Raw genomic sequence first — 22568 nt, 5'->3', positions numbered from 1 at the left:
CATTTTCAAAAAGTAGCATTGTCAGCACCATCGTCTTGTAAGTGGACACCCAGAATGCAAAAAAAGTTTTGCGTTTTAACTTGAAAACATTTTCGTGTAAACGGTTCCTAAAAGTTGCATGAGGGTTGGGAGAGCAATGTGGTCAACGCCCCATTAGGGGGCTTATCCTTCCACACTTTAAAAGGCTCATATTGTGCAAACTTCCCTCTCTAAAGGTTCTTCAGCAGCACTAACCGTCCTCATACCTGGACTGACGTCCCAGAAGTGAAGACAGTCTGTCCTCTCTCTCCCTGGCTTGTTTCAGTTTTTAAAAGGTGTGTTGCTCCAACCAGCCAATCAGAAATCAAACCCTATTTAGTGTCATCGGGGGTTTAGCCAATCACAATCAAGGTAGGCCCTCCCTTTGACTCCTCCCACAAATAAGCAGCTCTTCTCTGGCACATGGCACCACGAGAGGAAGTACTTCCTCCACTTACCCAAGATGGGCATGTGTGGGCGGAGCCAGTCCAGCTCACACAGACACAGCAGATTCTGAATGTAGCTCCTATGATCCAATATTCAAATGAGGAAAATCAAGGTGGAGCTAGAAACTTAGAATACTGAAGGTTTCTGGACCGACCAGACCAGGAGGAGGAGGTGAACAGCTGGAGGAGGACAAGAGAAGTTTTAAAAAAATAACGGTCCAATAAGAAGCATGCGGCACCTGTGTAGTTGATGTTGGGCGGGTCGATGAACTGGGCGGACACCGTCTTCTCATCTCGGCCGTACTTGTTCTTGGCCACCAGCTTGTACTCGCCGTTGTGGATGTGCGTGGGGTTGACCAGCTGCAGGCAGCCTTGGTCCTCGTTCTCGGTGGACAAGTGGATCATGGTGTGGATGTAGTCGTGCTCCTGCAGCGGCATGTTCCTGTGGAACCACTGCAGGTCCGGCTTGGGGTTCCCCGTCACGGTGAAGGGGATGCACCAGTGGTGGTCCAGCTCTGGAGCCAACAGCTGCTGGATGGTGGGGGCAACTGACACCGAGGCAACAAGGAGAGGAAGAGTAGTCACGGGGTGACAGGAAGTGAACGGTAGGAGGAAAGCCAGTGGGACAAGCAACATTCATGTGGACTGACAGAGCAGAGATGGGTAATAGTTAGAGGACAGTGATTGGCCAACGTTTGAACACTGACAAGAGGAAAACATGGCAGAGGAGAGCGAAGAAGCTCTGAACAAGCAGATGAGTACGCTACGGCATGAGGAGCTTTACAGGAGGAAGAGTTATGGACAGGGAACATGGAGAGTCAGTAAGATTTGCCGAGAGACGTTAATGATAACAAACTGAGGAGCCGTCTGTTTCCACTGGAAAAAAAAAAACAAGGTCTAGAGGAAGGTATTTCAAATCCCATCACCGAGAGAATTAGACCAATTAAGCTTAGCATCGTCAATATAATTTGTGGAGATGTACGGCCTCATCGGGCCTGGTCCTTACAGAGGATGTTGAGCTGGAGCGTGGCCTCGGTCAGGCCCACCATGCTCTCGGCACTGCACACGATCACCCGGCCGTTGTCGTCAGGAGACAGGCCCGACAGGGTGAGGTTACTCTCCGTCTCGGACGGGTCAATCTGCAAAAACACAAGATTATTTCATCTCACGATGTCAAATATTTATCAGAATCATTTTTACCATGCAACCACTTCATGTCTTAATGCTACCTAAAAACTACTTACAGTCACTTAACAAAATGGATTTCAAAAAATAAGAAATTAAGCTGAAATATGATTGTTTCTTTTATCATTCTTAAAGTTCTCCTGTCCTCATCCAGTTCACCTCCTCCTCCAGTTCACCTCGTCCTCCTGGTCTAGTCGCTCCAGAAACCTTCAGTATTCTAAGTTTCTAGCTCCTCCTTGATTTTCCTCATTTGAATATTGGATCATAGGAGCTACATTCAGAATCTGCTGTGTCTGTGTGAGCTGGACTGGCTCCGCCAACACATGCCCATCTTGGGAAGAGGAGGAAGTACTTCCTCTCGTGGTGCCATGTGCCAGAGTAGAGCAGCTTATTTGTGGGAGGAGTCAAAGAGAGGTCCTACCTTGATTGGGATTAGCTATACCCCCGATGACACTATATAGGGTTTGGAGAACCTTTAGGAAGTGGATTTTGCAGAATATGACCCTTGAAAAAAGACTAAATGAAATTAAGCTGAAATAGACAATCAAAGTTGCGTAAAAGTGAGATTTTATACATTTTTGGAGGTAGCGGTAATATAGTTAAAAGGCCAGCGCAGCTTTTATAGTCTTTACGGTAATACTAAACCAGATGGCTGCTTCTATTTAAATTTGTCCAGCTTTCATAGTCTTTACGGTAGATGAGGAAACGCACTGACTGTCACGAATCGTGGTGAATCCGAACGCAGACTCAGATCAGGCTGTTCAAGAGTTTATTATGAAAACAGGCGTTCAAAACCAGAAGGGAGATCCAAAAGGTCAAAAAATCCAGACAGAGGTCAAAAAACACGAAGAAGTACACAAAGAAATACTGGGAAAGGCTGGGGTCACGAAGATGAGCAACGATGAAGATGGAGAACTGAGACAAGAGGAAGAAGGCTTAAAAACACCAGGAAGGGCAGACAGGTGATACTAATTAGACACACAGAGTGGGTGGGAACAGGAAGAGTAAGTGAACAAAGATGCAGACCAGACAGAAACTTCAAAATAAAACAGGAACTTGACAGGGACACACAAGGAATCCTTACACTGACCAATTGCATGTGAGTTAAGCAGTCACAGGAGAAACTAGCAGCCAATCAAGTCTGTGTATTTAGGGGTTAAACTTTGTCAGACGGAGAGACTTCTAGGGACAAAGTGAGAGAAAAGGACTGAATAAAGGAGAAGTAAAACTGGGACCAGATGACGCTCTCCAGAGAAAGAAGTAATGAGAGTCCAGTCGGACCAGTCCTCCAGGACCTGGTCTGAGAGTCCAGTAGGACCAGACCTCCACAGTGAACTGAATCCAACTAAATCTGGTTCCAGAGTCACAATGATCCTCCACTGAGTCTCACAGGCTCTGAACTGAGTTCCTCCACAAGTTAACATGTGTTTAGATTAAATATCTGTAAAATGTATTTCATTGTTCTGAAGTCAAGTCAAGCTCTGTATTTCAACATGCACAATGTTCACATTTGATTTCTTTTCTCTCATTTTAAAATGAGCCTGATGTTAATTTAATAAATGACCGAACACTCCATCAGCAGTCATTCATATACTTTCAGTTCCATGTTACATGATGGTGAGGGAACGACCAGGCTACTTCAATCTCCATCTTGTAATGGCTTTAAAACTAGTCAGGGTGGCGGGATGCTGGAGCCAGTCGTAGTTCACTAGGTACCCTCACAGGTCACCAGGTACCCTCACAGTTCACAAGGTACCCTCACAGGTCACCAGGTAACCTCACAGGTCACCAGGTACCCTCACAGGTCACCAGGTACCCTCACAGTTCACCAGGTAACCTCACAGGTCACCAGCTACCCTCACAGGTCAGCAGGTAACCTCACAGTTCACCAGGTAACCTCACAGTTCACCAGGTACCCTCACGGGTCACCAAGTACCCTCACAGGTCACCAGGTCACCAGGTAACCAGGAAACCTCACAGCAGTCTATGGACTGAGGGAGGAAACCAGAGGATACAACCCCAAGTCCAAAATAGTTTGGACAAAGTGTAAATTGTAAACAAAATCAAAATGCAATGACTTTCAAATCTCACCAGCCGGTATTTTATTCACAATAGAACTCAGATAACAGCAATTTTTAAAAGTGAGAAATTCTACAATTTTATCCTGAAAATGAGCTAATTTCAAACGTGATGTCTGCTACAGGTCACAAAGAAGTTGGGACAGGAGCCTGAGTACCAGGGTGTAGCGTCCCCTCGTCTTTTCAACACAGAGTGGAGGCCTCTGGACATTGAGGAGACAAGTGTCTTGAGTACAGCCCCTGGAATGTGATCCCACTCTTGTTTCATACAGGCTTCTAGCTGCTGGAGAGTTTAGGGTCTCCTTTGACGGACCTTTGGCTTAATCATGGGCCAAATGTCCTGATTGGGTGAAAGATCAGGACTGCAGGCACGCCAGTTCAGTTGAAATATGCAAGGCCGTCCCTGGAATAGATGTCTTCTGGAGGGGAGCATATGTTGTTCTAAAGCCTCCACATACCTTTCAGCATTCATGGTGCTTTTTAAAACATGCCAGTATCCCACACCATATGCACTAATGCATCCCAGACCATCAGAGATGCTGCCTTTTGAACTGAACGCTGATGGCAGGAGGGGTGGTCTTTCTCCTCTTTAGCCCGGAGGACACCACGCCCATGATTTCCTACAAGAATTTAAAATTTAGACTTGTCTGTCCACAGGACACTTTGCCACTTTGCTGCAGTCCATTTGAAATGAGCCTTGGCCCACAGAACAGGGCGGCGCTCCTGGATGATGCTCAACAATGGCTTCCTTTTGCATGTGAGAGTTTTAGGTGACATCTGTGGATGGCACGGCGGACTGTGTTGACAGACAGTGGTTTCTGGAAGTATTCCTGGGCCCATTTAATAATGTCAATGGCAGAATCATGCCGGTGAGTGATGCAGTGGCGTCTTAGGGCCCAATGATCACAGACTCCAGTAAAGGTTTTCAGCCTTGTCCTTTACACACAAGAGATTTTTCTAGTTTCTCTGAATCTTCTGATGATGTTATTCACTGGCGATGATGAGACCTTCAAAGCCTTTGAAATTGGACGTTGAGGAACATTGTTTTGAAAGTATTCCACAATTTGTTTACGCAAGCCTTCACTGGTTGGAGAACCTCTGGAAATCTTTATTTCAGAGAGACTGAAGGTACGTCCGAAAGTCCCTCCTAACTCCTTAACTATCGACTTCACCTTAACCCCGTGACGTCATCCACGGGGCGAAAGGTGTTAGGAGGCTTCCTGAAGGAGTTAGTGAAAGGTGTTAGGAGGCTTCCTAAAGGAGTTAGTGAAAGGTGTTAGGAGGATTCCTAAAGGAGTTAGTGAAAGGTGTTAGCAGGATTCCTAAAGGAGTTAGTGAAAGGTGTTAGGAGGCTTCCTAAAGGAGTTAGTGAAAGGTGTTAGGAGACTTCCTAAAGTAGTTAGTGAAAGGTGTTAGGAGGATTCCTAAAGGAGTTAGTGAAAGTTGTTAGGAGGATTCCTAAAGGAGTTAGTGAAAGGTGTTAGGAAGATTCCTGAAGGAGTTAAGGAAAGGTGTTAGGAGGCTTCCTAAAGAGGTTAGTGAAGGAATTGTGGGGGAACATGAGCTGGTCTTCTTTGGTAAAGAGGCTAAAGGAGGTTCTAAAGGAAGCATGAGTGGTTCCTATGCTAAAAAAGGTTCTAAAGGAAGCATCAGTGGTTCTAAGCTAAAGGAGGTTCTAAAGGAAGCAATGAGCCTCCTTTCCTTTGCTTATTGAGAATTCAGACAGTCCTTATCATGGCCGCCACACAAAACACTTCCGGGGTGAAGGAGAAATGATAGATAAGGAGTTAGGAGGGACAATTCGGACGAACCTTGAGTCTCTAAGACGTCCCTTTTATAGACAATCATGTTACGCATCTGATGCCAGTTAACTTAGTTACTTCCCAGATGTTCTTTCAGCTGATTTTCTTATATATCAACTGCTTTTTCAGCCATTTTTTGCCTGTGTCCCAAGTTTTTTGAGACCTGTTGCAGGTTGAACATTTTAAAAAAAGCTCATTTTGTAGATAAAATGTAAAATGTCTCAGTTTCAACATTTGAAATGTTATCTATGTTCTATTGTAAATAACATATTGGCTCATGTGATCTGAAAGGCAAGGCATTTTGATTTTATTCACAATTTACACTTTGCCCCAACTATTTCCAAATTGGGTTGTACTTGTGAATGTGTGTTATGAACAGCCGCTAACATGTTAATTATCACCACTTATTTCAGTAGCGAGTAATCTAACATGTTACTATTTCCAAACCAGTAATCACATTAAAGTTACTTATCCAAGTCACTGTGCATTTCTATTGGAGAGTTACTATTGGAGAGTTACGATTGTAGAATTACTATTGTATCATTATTATTGTAGCTATTTGTACTGTAGAGTTACTATTCTGGTGTTACTATTGCAGAGTTACTATTATATCATTATTATTGTAGCCTTGTTATTGTAGAGTTACTATTGTAGAGTGACTATGGTACGGTTACTATTGTATCATTATTATTGTAGCGTTTTTATTGTAGCATTATTATTGTAGCGTTACTATTGTAGAGTTACTATTGTACGGTTACTATTGTAGAGTTATTATTGTAGTGTTGCTTTTGTAGAGTTACTATTGTATCATTAATATTGTATCATTATTATTGTAGTGTTAATATTATAGAGTTACTATTGTAAAGTTACTATTGTATCAATTACTATTGTAGCATTACTATTGTAGAGTAACTATTGCAGAGTTACTATTGTAGCATTACTATTGTAGCATTACTATTGTAGCATTACTATTGTAGCGTTAATATTGTAGCGTTCCTATTGTTTCATTTTTATTGTAGAGTTACTATTGCAGAGTTACTATTACAGAGTTACTATCGTGGAGTTACTATTGTAGAGTTCTTATTGTGTTGTTACTTTTGCAGATGTACTATTGTACAGTTCCTATTGTATTGTTACTTTTGTAGACTTGCTATTGTAGAGTTATTATTGTAGCAATACTATTATGGAGTTACTATTCTATCATTATTATTGTAGCTTTACTATTTTAGAGTTACTAGAGTTACTAGAGTTTCTATTGTATTGATATTATTGTAGAGTTACTATTGTATTGTTACTATTGTAGCGTGACAATTGTAGAGTGACTATTGTACGATTACTACTGTATCATTATTTTGGTAGAGTTACTATTGTAGAGTTACTATTCTTTCACTATTATTGTATCATTAATATTGTAGAGTTCCCATTGTAGCATTACTATTGTAGTGACACTATTGTGGAGTTACTATTGTAGAGTTACGGTTGTAGAGTTAATGTTGTATTGTTACTATTGTAGAGTTACTATTGTATCATTTTTATTGTATCAATAACATTGTAGAGTTACTATTGTACGGTTACCATTGTATCGTTATTATGGTAGAGTTACTATTGTAGACTTACAATTGCAGAGTTACTATTTTAGTTACTATTGTATGGTTACTATTTTAGTTACTATTGTATGGTTACTATTGCATGGTTACTATTGTATGGTTACTATTGTATCATTATAATGGTATAGTTACTGTAGTAGAGTTACTATTGTAGACCCACGATTGCAGAGTTACTATTTTAGTTACTATTGTAGAGTTAATATTGTAGATTTACTATTGTAGAATTACTATTGTAGTTACTTTGGTAGCGTCCAGCAGGAGTTTCTTCCACGAGCCACGAGACTAGTGTGAAATGTAGTGAAATGGATCTTAGATCGTTATTCCAGAGTGAATCAAGACCTCGCGAGATCGAGTGACCAAACAACATCTTGTCTCAGGAATCTTCCAGAGTTTCCGTGACGCAAAGATTTGGACAAACCCAGGGATGTTCTGCGAAACTGAAATGCTGGAAATACGTGTTGATCCAAGTGTGATGAGGAATTTCCTTCAGAAAGGTTTTGACGACGTATTAGAGACGGACAGCAACTGCCAAAACGGCCTCTTTCATTTTTCCCGTGTGGATTCTGGTCCAGGAACTTTAAGTAGAGATGTCAGGTGATACGAAGGAACCGTTAAAGATGAACTATTGTTCATCAGCTGAGAGTAGAAATTGTTGGCTCAGAGGTTATGGTTGGGCCGACAACAGTTAACTTAGACTAACAGAAAGCCTTACATATCTAAACTAACTCCAGGACAAACGGCACCAGATAAACCCATCAAACATTACTGCAGTAAATAACTCAATAATAACTTGTAAGTGTTTTGAGTGAAGTATGCAATGATAGAATGTCTCACCCTGTAGTGGGTGGAGAGCATATCCAGGTTCCACAGGATCTCGGGGGGAGGGAAACCCGACGCGCTGCACACTGCTTTCACGTTACTCCCCTCCATCTGGGTCACGGTTCTCGGGCTGACCTCCACTTGAGGAACCACTACAAGATTGATGGAAAGAGTGACGGTGAGCATACGAAGGGATGTGGCCCAGCCTGGTTTCCAGCTCGCCTGCAGTCCTTGCTGTGGTTTGACTTTACCACAGTCCGGTGGCGTGAGCGTGATGAAGTCCCTCAGCACTCCTCTGTCGTCGGTGCACGTCAGCTCCGAGCTCTCCGGTTCTTCTAGAAGCCGCAGTTTGATCCACAGGTTCTCACAAGCACAGTCCAGAGGGTTTCCGGAGAGGAGGAGCCTGGAAATGAACAGTATGAATACCAGCCCAGTGAAAAGAGCAAGATGAAACCACGGTGTGCAGGGTTGTTCAAGCGCTGCTTACGGAAATGTGATGTTGAAGTTCTGAAATGTTCTCCATGATAGTACTGACAGGTTGTTGTCGCTGAGATTTCTAAACAAAGACAGAAAAACACATTATTATTATTATAAAACCCAACATGGTAATTCATTTCTAAGTGAAACTGTAGAGGGCATTTCAAAAGTGTCTGATTACTTTCAAGCAACCAAGCAACCAACCAGCCATCCAACCACCAAAACAACCAACCACCAAACCAACCAACCACCAAACCAGCCACCAAACCAGCCAGCCAGCCAACCAACCAACCAACCAACCAACCAACCAACCACCAAACCAGCCACCAAACCAGCCAGCCAGCCAACCAACCAACCAACCAACCAACCAACCAACCAACCAACCAACCAACCAGCTAGCCAGCCATCCAGCCACCAAACCAGCCACCAAACCAACCACCGAACCAGCCAACCAACCAACCAACCACCAAACCAGCCACCAAACCAACCACCGAACCAGCCAACCAACCAACCACCAAACCAGCCACCAAACCAACCACCAAAACAACTACCAAACCAGCCAACCAACCACCCACCAAACCAGCCACCAAACCAACCACCAAACCAGCCAACTAACCAACCAACCAACCAACCAACCAACCAACCAACCAACCAACCAACCACCAAAACAACCAACCAGCCACCAAAACAACCAACCATTCAGCCAGCTAACCAACCAACCAACCAACCAACCAACCAACCAACCAACCAACCAACCAACCAACCAACCAACCAACCAACCATCCAATCATGCAACCAGCCAACGATCCAACCAACCAACCAACCAACCAACCAACCAACCACCAAAACAACCAACCAACTAACCAACCAACCACCAAACAAGCCAAACAACTAACCACCAAACCAGCCAACCATCCAACCACCAAAACAACCAACCAAGCAACCAACCATTCAACCAACCAATCATTCAACTACGAAACCAATCAGCCATCCAACCACCAAACCAACCAACTAACCACCAAACCAGCCAACCATCCAACCACCAAAAATTGGTGACCAAACTACGAATCAACCAACAATTTAACAGACCTACTGACCACCTGCTCACCCACCCACTTAACCATCCTTCCATCCAACCAACCAATCAATTAACATACCGACTGACCAACCAACTCACTCAGGCACTTAACTGACCACTAACCAACCAACAAATCAATCAGTCAATCAATCAATCAACCAACCAACCAACCAACCAACCAACCAACCCATCAATGAGATTTAATCCATAAAGCAACAAACAGGGCTTCATACAACAAAAACAAAGTTTCCAAACGTTCTATCATTCTTTACTGGAGTATTAGTACACATCTATCAGTGGAATTAAAAGTACTGAAAAGTATAGATTTTCAGATAAAAACATAGAAATAATTTTTGAACTTTATTGATACACGTCAATTATACACACATACAGTACATGTACAATATGCACAGGAAAAAGTAAAAGTGTCTTACACATATTGAAGTCTTGTGTTGTTAAAAAATGCATCTGATGATATGGACATCAGTCTGGTCCTGGTCACCGTTCTGCCGGGAGTCAAACAGCACTTTAGTCGGAATTCCTCGTGTGTGTGTGTGTGTGTGTGTGTGTGTGTGTGTGTGTGTGTGTGTGTGTGTGTGTGTGTGTGTGTGTGTGTGTGTGTGTGTGTGTGTGTGTGTGTGAAACTCACAGGTTTCTGAGGTTGATATAGTGGCGCAGACTGTTGTCTGTGATGTCTAACAATCTGTTCTGATTGGCGATGTATCTGAGGAATGGACAAGTGAGAGGACAAACCTTCAGTGAAGCAGAGAAACATTCAAAGTAACATTTTGAGAAGAAAATCTTACTTTTCTTATTTTCTTATCTTACTCATATTTACAAAACCAAACATTTTTATTTAAATGTGGTTTTTAACAAGGACTTTTATTGCTTAATATCACAACCTTCCTCCCTGCTGCAGTCAGACTCTTCAACCAAGCCTGCTCCCAGTAGACCACTGCACACCACAACCGGACAATATCACTCCACTCCAACTGGACAATAAGTGGTGCTATAACTCTAATAATCTATAAGAACGTATTTACTATGTAAAATACATCCACCCCCATACTCTGTACATGTCCACACAGTGTGCATATTGTTTCTATTATATTGTATTTTTATCAGCTTTATTTTAGTTCCTGCTCTGTGTGCTTCTTTCTCTGTACTATCCTGCTGTACCACTGCAAATTTCTCCACATGCGAGATAAATAAAGGGATATCGTATCTTATCTTATCGTATCTTATCTTATCTAAACTACCATGTTTTTTATTTGTTCTGATGAAGTCAGTCAGTCATTCAGTCAGTTAATTAGTCAGTAGGTTACATAGTTAGTCATTTCTTCAGTTAATGATTCAGTCAGTCTCTTACTGAGTTAGTAAGTTACGGTTAGTCAGGGCGGCTGTAACGATAGTAAGGTTAGTAAGGCTGGGTGGATGGAGCGCTCGTCTCCCAATTGGAATGTAACCGGTTCGATTCCCTTCTCGGCTGTCCTTGAGCAAGACATTGAACCCCAAACTGCTCCCAGCGGATGAACTGAGCCCCTTGCTTGGTGTGTTTAAAAGCGCTGATTTAAAGTTCAGTACACCGTTTTACAAAAATGAAACGAACTCATAATAAATACTCACATTATTGTAATTAGGGAGTATTTCCTCAAGTGTCACTGTAATTCTGAAACAATTCACACCATTTCATTACTTTAGATTCATAAATCAAGTAAAATTTGACGGAGGCCGTAAGATCCCGTTTACACAACAACAGCAAACGCACTTTGTGTGTTACACGACACTGGTGCTCAGAGACACCCAAAACTCAACTTTATGGAAAACGCCCACCCAGGGTGGAACTTTTCGAATATTCTCTGATGTCGTGTGGACGGGCAGAATCGGTACTTTTCTGGAAACGTTTGGGCTCTGGCTCCTTGCTACTGGACACGCGAACGGCGGTCGTTTAAATGGTTGTTGTGCACGTGCTCAGTCGCTGCACAATTCCCTTCACTGTGTGTGAACAGACATCATGTTCAGAACGTTGCTGTGTAAACGTGAAGCTTGTCTGAAATGGAAACTCAACACGAGGCCTTTTCTCCCGAAACGTGGTCGTGCCAACGGGGCTTCAGAGAATAGTACTTTGGATTTTTACCCAAGTATCTTTTCAATAGTGATTTCACTTTGAATTTGAGTTCAGTTGAAGTGACGTAATGGTGAAGTACGAGCTGTCAGTACCCGCAAGTTAAAAGAGCAAAAGTGGGACTGTGCAGCTATAACGTACAAAACAAAGTAACCCATTTCAATCGAGTGTGTAATCTCTCGCACAATTTAATGTACTTTGTTACTTTCAAAACTGTTATTTTTTCCCCCCTAAACTTTCTTATTTAAAAGTACTTTGAATGCCGATATTAGAAAGATGGAATGAAATGTCTTTCATAAACGAGGAGATAATTCTTGAATATAATTACTTCTACTTCATTTGATAAATTGTCTGCGTGTTCAATTGTTTACCTTCTTACACGTTTACACTTTCTGTTTATATATTTATATTATGAGTACTTTAATATCATGTGTACTCTTTGTCTCATTTGTACATTTGCACTTTTTTTTATTGATGCACAAGGGAGCAGCGCCTGTACTTTTATTATATGACACATATAATGACATGTAAATATAATATTCTTTTCTATTCTTTTCTATAAAATCAGATTTATTTGAATGACAAACCATCAACCATCATCATATTTACATAGAATAAGTGTGTCATTTTAGCACTTAGTCTTTTTACTGTGATGGAGTTCAGCGTTCACCTCTTCCCATCTGGAGTGAAAGTAACTGATTACAATGCTAAGATTACTGTAATCGTAGATCATTTCTCATTACTGCTTATTTTAATAGTCTGTAATATCTCTCATGATTCATTGTACTTTGTTATTTTTGAAACTCCTATTTTTTTCAGAACTTTCTGAATTAATTGTTTATTTGGATGCAGATTTTAGACGGTTCGAGGGAATCAAGTGTCTTTTATAAACAGGAATATAATTAGTGAAGTTTACATTTATTTGAATTATTGTAACCATCAACCAATATCATTTTTACATACATATACATGTGGGATGTTAGTTTACTTGAATACTTTGGACTTTTCTCTATTTTCTTCTTAACAACGAGAATTGATTTTAATGTAAAACCCAGCTCTTATAAATTAAAGTTGCACATTTTGCAGAAAATAAGAGCAAAAGTCGGCCTATGCAGCTGCAACTTACTAAACAAAAGACTCATTTAAGGTGAAATTAAACGATTACAATGCTCAGATTACTGTAATTGAGGAGTATTTTTGTTTACTTTTTCAGTAGTCTGTAATCTCATGATGTAATGTAGTTCACTTTCTAAACTGCTATTTTGTCCTAAACTTAATTATTTAAATGTGCTTTTAATGCAGATATTAAGTTTACATTTATTTGAATGAGTGTTAACCATCAGACATCCTCAGGTTAACATATTCTAAGTGTGTCATGTAAAGTTGTGCTTCTCTGTAGTATCTTTTTAACTGTGCTTGAGTTCAATAAAACCATCGGAGTGCAAAACGTCCCCGTTCTTGTTGAATCTGTGTTATAAATTAAAGTTACACATTTTGCAGAAAAAGAGAGCAAAAGTCAGACTGTGCAGCTGGAACTTACTAAACAAAAGACTCATCTGTAGTAAAGCTCACCGATCACAATGCTCCTCTTTCTGCACATGAGGAGTATCGTTCGTTACTTTTAGTTTAATCTCACTCATCCTTGAGGACAAATGACAAGATTTAATCTACTTTGCCTCCGAAACTGCAATTTTTTCCAAAACATTCTGATTAAATGTGCTTTGAATGCAGATTTTTAGAAACAAGGATGATAAACAAGGATGCAATTCTTTAAGTTTTTATTCATTTGAATGACTGTTTTACCTCCATATTTACACATACCCTGTGTCATTTTGGTACTTTGGGCTTTTCTCTAGTATCTTTTTAATAGAAATTTAGTGTGTGTGTGTGGGGGGGGAGGGGGGGGGGGGCGAGGGGGGCAGTAAACTCCATCCATGATGCCATGCAGCTGTTTGTAGACTCGTGCGGGGTTTTGGATCAGGTACACACTCTGACACAGGCCTGGCTGCACACTGACGCAGATCAGGCCACAATAAACTGTCCACATCTCATCTGGTGTGTGATCAGCTCAGATCTGATCTGATCTGATCAGATCAGCTCAGATCTGATCTGATCAGATCTGATCTGCCAGCAGCGCGAGCTCGTTCTGGTGATTCCACACCTCGGATTCTGCGTCTTTCAGGTCTTTTTTCTCTCATAATTATTTTTAAAAACAATTTTTATTTTAACTCCAGTACTACCTACTAAAGGAAAAGACCGATGAATCCAAATCAGCCCCAGACGCGCACTCTCGCCACCGTTGCGCGCGCGCGCTCGCCTCAAGGACGCACGCGCAGGCACTATATCCGCCGCACACACGAATACACGAGACAACATGATGTGACAAACCCACCGGTTACCGGGATTTAAAAAAAAAAAAAGAAAAAAAGAAAAAGAAAAAACCCCGCACGTTTTGCGTGAGAAGAGCCGCATCGGGCCTGTGAATCTAATGGGAGCGTTTCTCATCACCTTTCCCTCGAAGGGAGGCTAATTTTATGCACAGCATCCTAATAAGTTAAAGCACGATTTTTATTTTTCACTTCTCATTTTTTCTCGTCCACTTACATCTCGGTGATGTTTTCCATGTCGTCCAGTGTGAGCACGGGGAAATCCTCGATCCCCGGTACAGAATCAATACAAACAATCCTTGAGATGCTGCAAGTGCACGATGCGGGGCAAGCATCGCTCAGTCTCCACAGCGCCGTCAAAACCACAAACAATCCCAGCCGAGCCATGCCATGTTCCCCCGCGCTGGAGTCCATCGCAGGTCCAATGAAATCCCACCAAGCACAATTCAATTATTCTCTTCTTCTTCTTCTTCTTCTTCTTCTTCTTTTCCACCCCCACAAGTTAATCCTTTCCTCACAGAAAACCGAGGCGAGCTGTCGGGGAGGAATGCGCAAAGCCCAGGGTTGGTGCTTTCCCCCTTTTTGTATATATAATATCAAGATGCCATGGAGTGGCCTTCTCGTCTCCGCAGAGCTGGAATCACACTACTGCATATCGGTGCCGTGAAGCTGAAGGTGTCAAGTGATGCGTTCTGGTGCCGCCGCCGCCGCCGCCGCCGCCGCTGCCGCCGCTCCTCCTGATGCTGCTGATGCTGCTGATGCTGTCTCAGTCCGATCGGCCAGCCTCTGCCTTGTAAAACAAATATGAGGTGTTCCAGATGTTTAGAGATCAATAGGCAGCCCCCCCTCTCCTCCTCCTCCTCCCGCCTCCTCCTCCTCCTCCACCTCTCCTCGTATGAAAACAGGAGCAGTTGGAGTAAAGGATGCGTGCGTGGTGCTGATGCTGCGTAAGGTCTCTACCTGCATCCGTCGATCGATTATCACCGAGGACGAGCGCGTCTCGCCCCAGCCATGACTGCGAGTGCAGGGAGAGAGAGAGAGAGAGAGAGAGTGGGAGAGAGGGGGAGAGAGAGAGATCCGTGATGGCACCCTGGAGGATGCTATTTCTGGTGAGTTGGATTCAAAAATGTAAAAAAAAAAGTTTGATATATGTTGCAGAATCAGACGTCTGAGCAACTCCCAGGTGGTGTGGTGGTTACTCTGAAGCCATGCATTTCGTGTGATTTTTTTTTTTTTCTTTCCACCCTCACACCAACACTTGAACGGTTGGCCATTAGGCCTGGTGTGACGTATGGTTGACGCACAAGACGGGTGCATCTATGAAAAATAATTACCTATACTATGTCTGCGAGCTTCAGATGAGTCTCACTCCCATCGCCGATCAGTGCAGCGGCGAAGGGCTTTACGTTTCCCCCTGTCCGCGATTTACAAGTTGTTTTCTGGATTATTCTGTCTCGTGGCACGGATTGGAACAGGAAAATGAGATTGTAAACATTGACAGTATCACTGTGGATTTGATCCGTATCATGTCACTGCTGCATAAATGCATTAAAACCTTTAAATCTTTATGACAAAGTTAAGATTTCTATATAGAATTCTTTCCGACATTGCATATTTATGATGCATACATGCACAACATGCACATCAGGGAAACATGAAAAGCAATAAATTGTGCTTCCAAGCACATGACATTTTAAATATGATAGTAACGAGTGATTAATTGCAGATTAAATGGGAATTTGTAATTGATTCACACCTTTGATTATTTTTGTATTTTTTTTATTTTATAGCACTGTATTAACCCCTGAGGGGAAATTCATACCAATTGACCCATCGAGAGCAGCCGCGTGTGGGGGGGGACAAAACTGCAAACCCTTCAGTCCATAAACATGATAGGAAACACAACAGATCCCTGTCATAAGTTGTGTTAATTAGGCTCAACAGAAAGGAACTTTTTAAATATTCAATTGTTTAAGCCCGGGGTGTCAAATATGAAGCCATGGGGGGGATTGGAGCCTCTTGTGAGCAGTCTTGCTCACAAGAGGCTCCAATCCGGCAAAAGCAGCAAGAAAATTGTAAAAATCTCAAAGTCAATATTGATTTTTTTTTTTAATTCTTAGTAGCAATAGGACATGACACTGAGACCTGAGCTGAGATATCAGTGATGCTGCCATGAAATTCAAAATGAAAATCAAACAAGCTTGAGCCTCGAAGCCATGCCGTCAGAGCAGGGTTTGTAAAAACACCCAGAATGCAACTGCTGTACAAGTTTTGTATTACGCATCATTGAAATGGTCTTTATGTTGCGATTGTTGCCTTTTTCAGTAGAAATTGTTTGGTTTTGTGAAAAGTAAGGCTGTCAAAACAAAATGAACACGTTGATAGGGATTAATCTACCATCACGATTAACCCGATTAAACATGTTTACACAATTAACCCACCTGCAGCGCAGAAACCCCTGAAAAGTCTCTGGCAATGCATTTCTGGTCGTTTGTCCAAGTAGACTTACCGTAGCGCATGACGCCCGTTGATCCGTTACCGACGGTATCCAAGCTGGTATTAAGACGCTATAAAGCACGTGGGCAGGAACAGACAGTATCATACAGAGTCTGCAGGAAGGACTTTTCTTTTCACCAAAGCTCTTCTCGATTCAAATCCCATATTAACGTGAAGCAAACGTGCAATAATCACATCAGCCAGGGACGTAATAAAATCATCGGCGTATATTTATCTATCTGAATGTCTTTTAGCAAGATTACATCAAAACTACTGCATGGATTTGGTTGAATTTTCCACCACTGAGAGATATTAGGCCCGGGAAGATTCCAGTGAATTTTAGAGGTGATTTTATTTGAGTCCAGGTCAACCTTTGGCGGAGGTCAGAAATCTGTGATTGCTCTTATTGTTTTTACTCTTAAAGCCTTGAGTGTGAGCCTTTTGCTGAGGGATTTTGTCCACGTACGCACCCAGGGTGTATATTTTTGGATGATAATGATAAAGATCAATCGATTTATCATTAACTTTCTTTATAAATAAGAAGCGGTCAGCTCTCCCTGAGGACAATGTTCACGACTTAGTTTGTTGTAATAGCTGCTGGAAAAGGAGCATTAATGTGGATAAATGTTTGAATTGAAAAAGAGAAATAGAACTGTGTTTATTAAATGTGTTAAGTATGTTTGCTCAAGCAAAATTAAATTAACAGCGATTAAAAATGATTAATCGTTATTAATTGAAATTAATCCAAAGCACCGCTTTGGATTAATCTGATTAAAATTGTCACCGACAGCACGAGTGAAAATAGGGACATTTTCATCGCCACAAAAAAAGAAAGTTTAAATTTAAAGGTTGTCGTGATTCTATTTCACCCACTGGAGGTGAAACTGGACTGTTTGTGGCTCTGGAACTAAAAAGAGTTTGACTCCACTGGTATAGAGTTTAGAACCATGTCATTTTTTCCCCCAAGTTGCTAACATGAATAACTTTATTTATAGTTTCTACTTTCAGATTTCAATAAGAAAAGTGGGAAAGAAGATCAAAAAAAATTTTCTGCGTATTATTGACTTTAACTTGATTATTTGAAATTTTCGAATAATATTAATCCGCTGATATATTTGGGACGGTGCAGCGGTTAACCGCCTCACCTCATAGTAAAAGGTTGTGTGTTAGAGTCCGGGCCTTTCTGTGAGCAGTTTGCATGTCATCCATACACATTCATTTCATTTACAAAACTCTCGTTGGAAAAACTCCTTCTTATCTCCAGTCCCTTCTTTATATTCACAACACAAATCCAAAAACACGCATTACTGTAAACCAGGGGTGTTGAACCTGCGGCTCTGCAGCTGCTTGTGGCTCTTCAGCGCCTCCGTAGCGGCTTCGTGAAGCTTTCAGAAAATCCAATGTAAACAAATGTTTTTGTTTTCATTTTCAATGTCTCTGCATGATTTTCAAAAATGGTCTCATCTCCAGGATGAAAGCAGATAAAGAAGGGAAAATGGTGAAGTCAGCCATTGCTTTGAGGAAAAGAAAGGCAGGTTTAAAAAAGAAAGAAAAAAGGACAAAAAAATGGAAAAAATAACAAAAAAATGTAAAGGATAAGAACAAACAGAAAATAAATTAAAAAAGAACATTTTCATCTCCAAGAATAAGGAAAAATAGAAGAAAGCTTTTATCAACAAGAAATTGAAGAAAACTTAAAAAAGAAAAAGAAAGAAAAATAGCAAAAAACAAAAAAAGTAAAAAAAAAATGAGAATAAAGGAAAAAAGAAGAGAAATTCAAATAGAAGAAAATGTGGTTAAAAATTTTAAATAAAGGGCAAAAGAAGAAAACTTAGAAAAGAAGAATAACAAAAAATGTTGATAAAAATTTAAAATAAAGGAAGAATAAGGAGTCGCGTAACATCTATTATACGTTTCAATCAGGGTTTGGTAAACACCGCTCTACAGAGACTGCTCTTCTGAAAGTGTCCGGTGACATCATGATGTCTGCAGACTGGGGGAGATGCACGGTGTTGGTCCTATTGGACCTCTCCTCAGCCTTCGACACAGTCGACCACCTGTTTCTGATAAACCGGATTGGAATGTCAAGTCTAGTGCTCAAATGGATCTCTTCATACCTGAGTGGTAGAACCTTCAGTGTGTCTGTCAACCATATAACATCAGAGTCCGACAATCTGCTGTGCGGTGTTCCCCAAGGCTCTGTTTTGGGGCCTCTCCTGTTCTTGTTGTATGTTCTTCCTCTCGGTCAGATGATCCAGCAGTTCAGTGACGTGTCCTACCACCTATTAGCAGATGATCTTCAGTTGTACTGTTCATTTAAGACCTCCGAGGTCCACAAACTGAGCTCCTTAATCAGCTGTCTCACACAAGTGAAGCAGTGGTTCAGTGAAAATAGCCTACAACTGAGACACTTCTTATGGCTCCAGATAGTGGTACCCCCTCTATCAAACAGTACCTGGGTGAACTGGGCCTTTCAGCCAAAACAAAGCTGAGGAACTTAGGGCTGATCTTTGACCAGTCCATGTCCCTGGATCATCACTGTAGACAGCTGGTAAAGAACTGCTTCGCCAAGCTCAGGTCCATGATGTCCAGAGAAGAGCTCCAAATGATCATCCACGCATTTGTGTCGTCACGCCTGGACGACTGCAACATCCTCTTCACATGCCTCAACAAAGAAGAGCTGCTCGGTTACAATTAGTCCAGAACTCAGGCTCCAGACTTTAGACCAGCACCACCAGGAGGAACCGTCTTCCCCCTGTGTTAAGATCTCTTCACTGGCTCCCTGCTGAGCTTCCTGTTCAATATAAAATCTTGGTGCTAACTTTTCGAGCCCTACATGGTCCAGCTCCTCCTTACATTGCTGACCTCATGAAGCCCTACAGCTCGACTCGGAGCTCGAGAACGTCTGGGCAGAACCTGTTAAAGGTTCCACGTTCCTGCTTCAAAACCCGGGGAGACCGATCATTCAAAGCTGCCGCGCCCCGACTTTGGAATGAACTCCCACTGGACCTGCGCTCCCTGGACTCAGCGGACATCTTTAAAAAGTTCTGGACTCAGCGGACATCTTTAAAAAGTGCCTAAAACCTCATTTGTTTGCTAAAGCATTCTAGTCTAATCGACCCACGCTGCCACCGACCTTCGGCATTTGTTGTGTTTTTAAGATAGTTTTTATTTGTTTTTACTGTGAAGCACTTTGTGACTCCGTGTCTGTGAAAAGCGCTATAGAAATACAATTTACTTACTTACTTATTTACTTACTTACTTACCCTTTGGGCAATGTTGTGTTTTCTATATTTACTACTGGAACACACTTTCATTTCAAGAACGTTTTATTGACTTCATGAATATGTTGAGGAATCTCTCTGTGATTTCCATCGTGATCTGTGTCATTTCCCCCCTTTTCCTGTGTCCCCAGCCTTTTTCCCCTCAACATAAACTAAATTATTAATAGTTTTGTCGCCTCAGGATCATCTGGTTAAAGGCGTTGGAAGTATTTGTCAGCTGGACACACTCATAAACATGTTTATTCATCACTTTGGTTTTAAAAAAGAATCCCTTGCCACACGTTTCTGAACATTGAATTTCATGTAAATGTCACAGGAGTGCAACACGATCTGACACTTCTGAGCAACGTGGCGCGATTCCACACGACACGCCGCGATAACACGCCTGACAAAAGACAACGTCTCGTCTGCGAGCAGGATTCCCAAATTTCACGGGCGACGAGGAGGCAGGACACATGATCTGTGACACAGCCTGGATGCTTAGTGTCGCTATGGTGACTTGCTTTTTACAAATAGTGCAGACAATGTCAAGTGTCGCTATGGTTGCAGATGAAAATATGTACGCAGGCTTTTTTTTAATGAGAAACATCAAGAACTGAATTATATCTGTCTCCATGGTAACCTCGGAGTATAGGAGAGGGAAGAGAGAGCTCTTTATTTTGCTATAGATCCTTTGCCTGTATCTGAAGGCGCATGACAGCACTGTGAGGGGGAAGGAGGGATGCCGAGCGCATGAAACGTAATTCGGGCTCCTCATTTGCAAGAAGTGGGCAGTGAGACGATGGCTCTTGATTAATACCTCCCATCTCATGAACTCAGCTTGAGGCAGAGCGGAAGAGGGATTGATTTGCAACAGAAAATAACTCTTGCCAATCTCATCGGCTCTTCGCAGAAATCCTACAAAAGTGTCGCAACTTGCTTGAAAATGATGGAACTTTAATAGTGTTGTGATTCTGAAGTGGAGGAACCGTGCGTCCATTACCAGAATAAAAGCTTCAAATGGATATTAATCAAATGAAAATAGAAATTAGGCAAAGTTTTTCCACTTAAAATCCCCCTTATTTGAACATTTTCACTCCTCTTTCCAAGTCAGGAGCATTTCGTCATCCTTCATGCTGTTAAAAAATGGTTCCCAGCGGTCAGGCGTGTTTTTATTCACTGACTTTTCTCTGGTTTTTGTCTTTTGCAGACAGAAAGTTTCTCCTGCAGCGTCGCTCTCTGAACCAGCTGGTGGCAGGCTTGTCTTAATGCAGTGATGCAGCAGACACACACACACACACACACACACACACACACACACACACACACACACACACACACACACACACACACACACACACACACACACACACACACACACACACACACACACACACACACACACACACACACACACACACACACAGGAAAATACAATTATTTTGCAAACACATTTGAATAATTCAATTTAAGTGTTATATATGTATTTTAATTTTACCAGAAAAACCTTGTTGAGATTAAAAATCTCTTCTTCAAGAGTGTCCTGGCCAAGACAGGCAGCAGGACATTCAAGTTTCAGACAAAACAGGTACACAGAAAACATATAAGAAAATCGTCAATACGTAAAAGAACCATGCAAATTTGCTAAAAAATAAACAAACAAATAAATAAATAAATTGCCAACAAATTAGAAGCAAGTCTGCACACAGATGTTCCGTCTCCAAGTCATTTAGCAACTTTTTAAAAGAGTCCAGTCAAACCAGGTTTTTGATTTTTGATTTTTGTAGTTTGTTCAAATGACCTGAAGGCCTTTTTCACCGGATCAGTCCTGACTTTAGGACGAGACAATAAAGGATTATAAAATTCTGTGTTTCTGAGACTGATGTAGGATGACAGCAGACCTATAATACACTGATAAATAAAAACACTCCAGTGATTGAGTCTCTGAACATATAAAGACCATCCAACATGAGTCTATAAAGACCATCAAACACGAGTCTATAAAGACCATCAAACACAAGTCTATAAAGACCATCAAACACGAGTCTATAAAGACCATCCAACGCGAGTCTATAAAGACCATCCAACATGATCTATAAAGACCATCCAACAAGAGTCTATATAGACTACCCAACATGAATTTATAAAGACCATCCAACGCGAGTCTATAAAGACCATCCAACAAGAGTCTATATAGACCACCCAACATGAATTTATAAAGACCATCCAACAAGAGTCTATAAAGACCACCCAACATGAATTTATAAAGACCATCCAACAAGAGTCTATAAAGACCATCCAACAAGAGTCTATAAAGACCGTCCAACATAAATCCATATGGACCATCCAACAGGAGTCTATAAAGACCATCCAACAAGAGTCTATAAAGACCATCCAACAAGAGTCTATAAAGACCGTCCAACATAAATCCATATGGACCATCCAACAGGAGTCTATAAAGACCACCCAACAAGAGTCTATAAAGACCGTCCAACATAAATCTATATGGACCATCAAACACAAGTCTACAGCAGACAATGACGTGTCAGACATTTAAAATGGGTGATGAACCTCAGAGCTCCATGACAGACCGTATCCACGGGCTGTAGACTACCAGAGGAGGTCTGCATATAGAAAACATCTCTGTCATCCAGCACAGACAAGAATGTGGCAGAAACCAGTTTCTTTCTGGATTCAAAGGAAAGGAAAAGATAAGAAAAACATTTGAGAAAACATTGATGAATCGGCACAACATGTCAGACATGTAAACATACAATACACATAATT

The 22568-nt window shown here is 41.6% G+C and overlaps 1 protein-coding gene across 1 annotated transcript in view; it reads right to left on the bottom strand.

Annotated features, from left to right (window-relative positions):
* Positions 1 to 14436, bottom strand: part of ntrk2b (neurotrophic tyrosine kinase, receptor, type 2b) — a gene marked incomplete at both ends in the record, with an annotated part of 31977 nt that extends 17541 nt beyond the window's left edge. Inside the window, 8 exons of the mRNA XM_080476691.1 lie at positions 704 to 1012; positions 1471 to 1603; positions 7971 to 8107; positions 8207 to 8358; positions 8443 to 8511; positions 9945 to 10016; positions 10160 to 10234; positions 14240 to 14436. Of these exons, the coding sequence (XP_080332817.1) occupies positions 704 to 1012; positions 1471 to 1603; positions 7971 to 8107; positions 8207 to 8358; positions 8443 to 8511; positions 9945 to 10016; positions 10160 to 10234; positions 14240 to 14436 (1144 nt within the window). The remainder of the gene's footprint in view (positions 1 to 703; positions 1013 to 1470; positions 1604 to 7970; positions 8108 to 8206; positions 8359 to 8442; positions 8512 to 9944; positions 10017 to 10159; positions 10235 to 14239) is intronic.
* Positions 14437 to 22568: the final 8132 nt, after the last annotated feature.

The sequence above is a fragment of the Lipophrys pholis genome, assembly GCF_963383615.2.
Source record: "Lipophrys pholis genome assembly, chromosome: 12".
In the NCBI taxonomy this organism is placed as follows: Eukaryota; Metazoa; Chordata; class Actinopteri; order Blenniiformes; family Blenniidae; genus Lipophrys; species Lipophrys pholis.
This window is presented reverse-complemented; position numbering and strand designations above follow the sequence as displayed.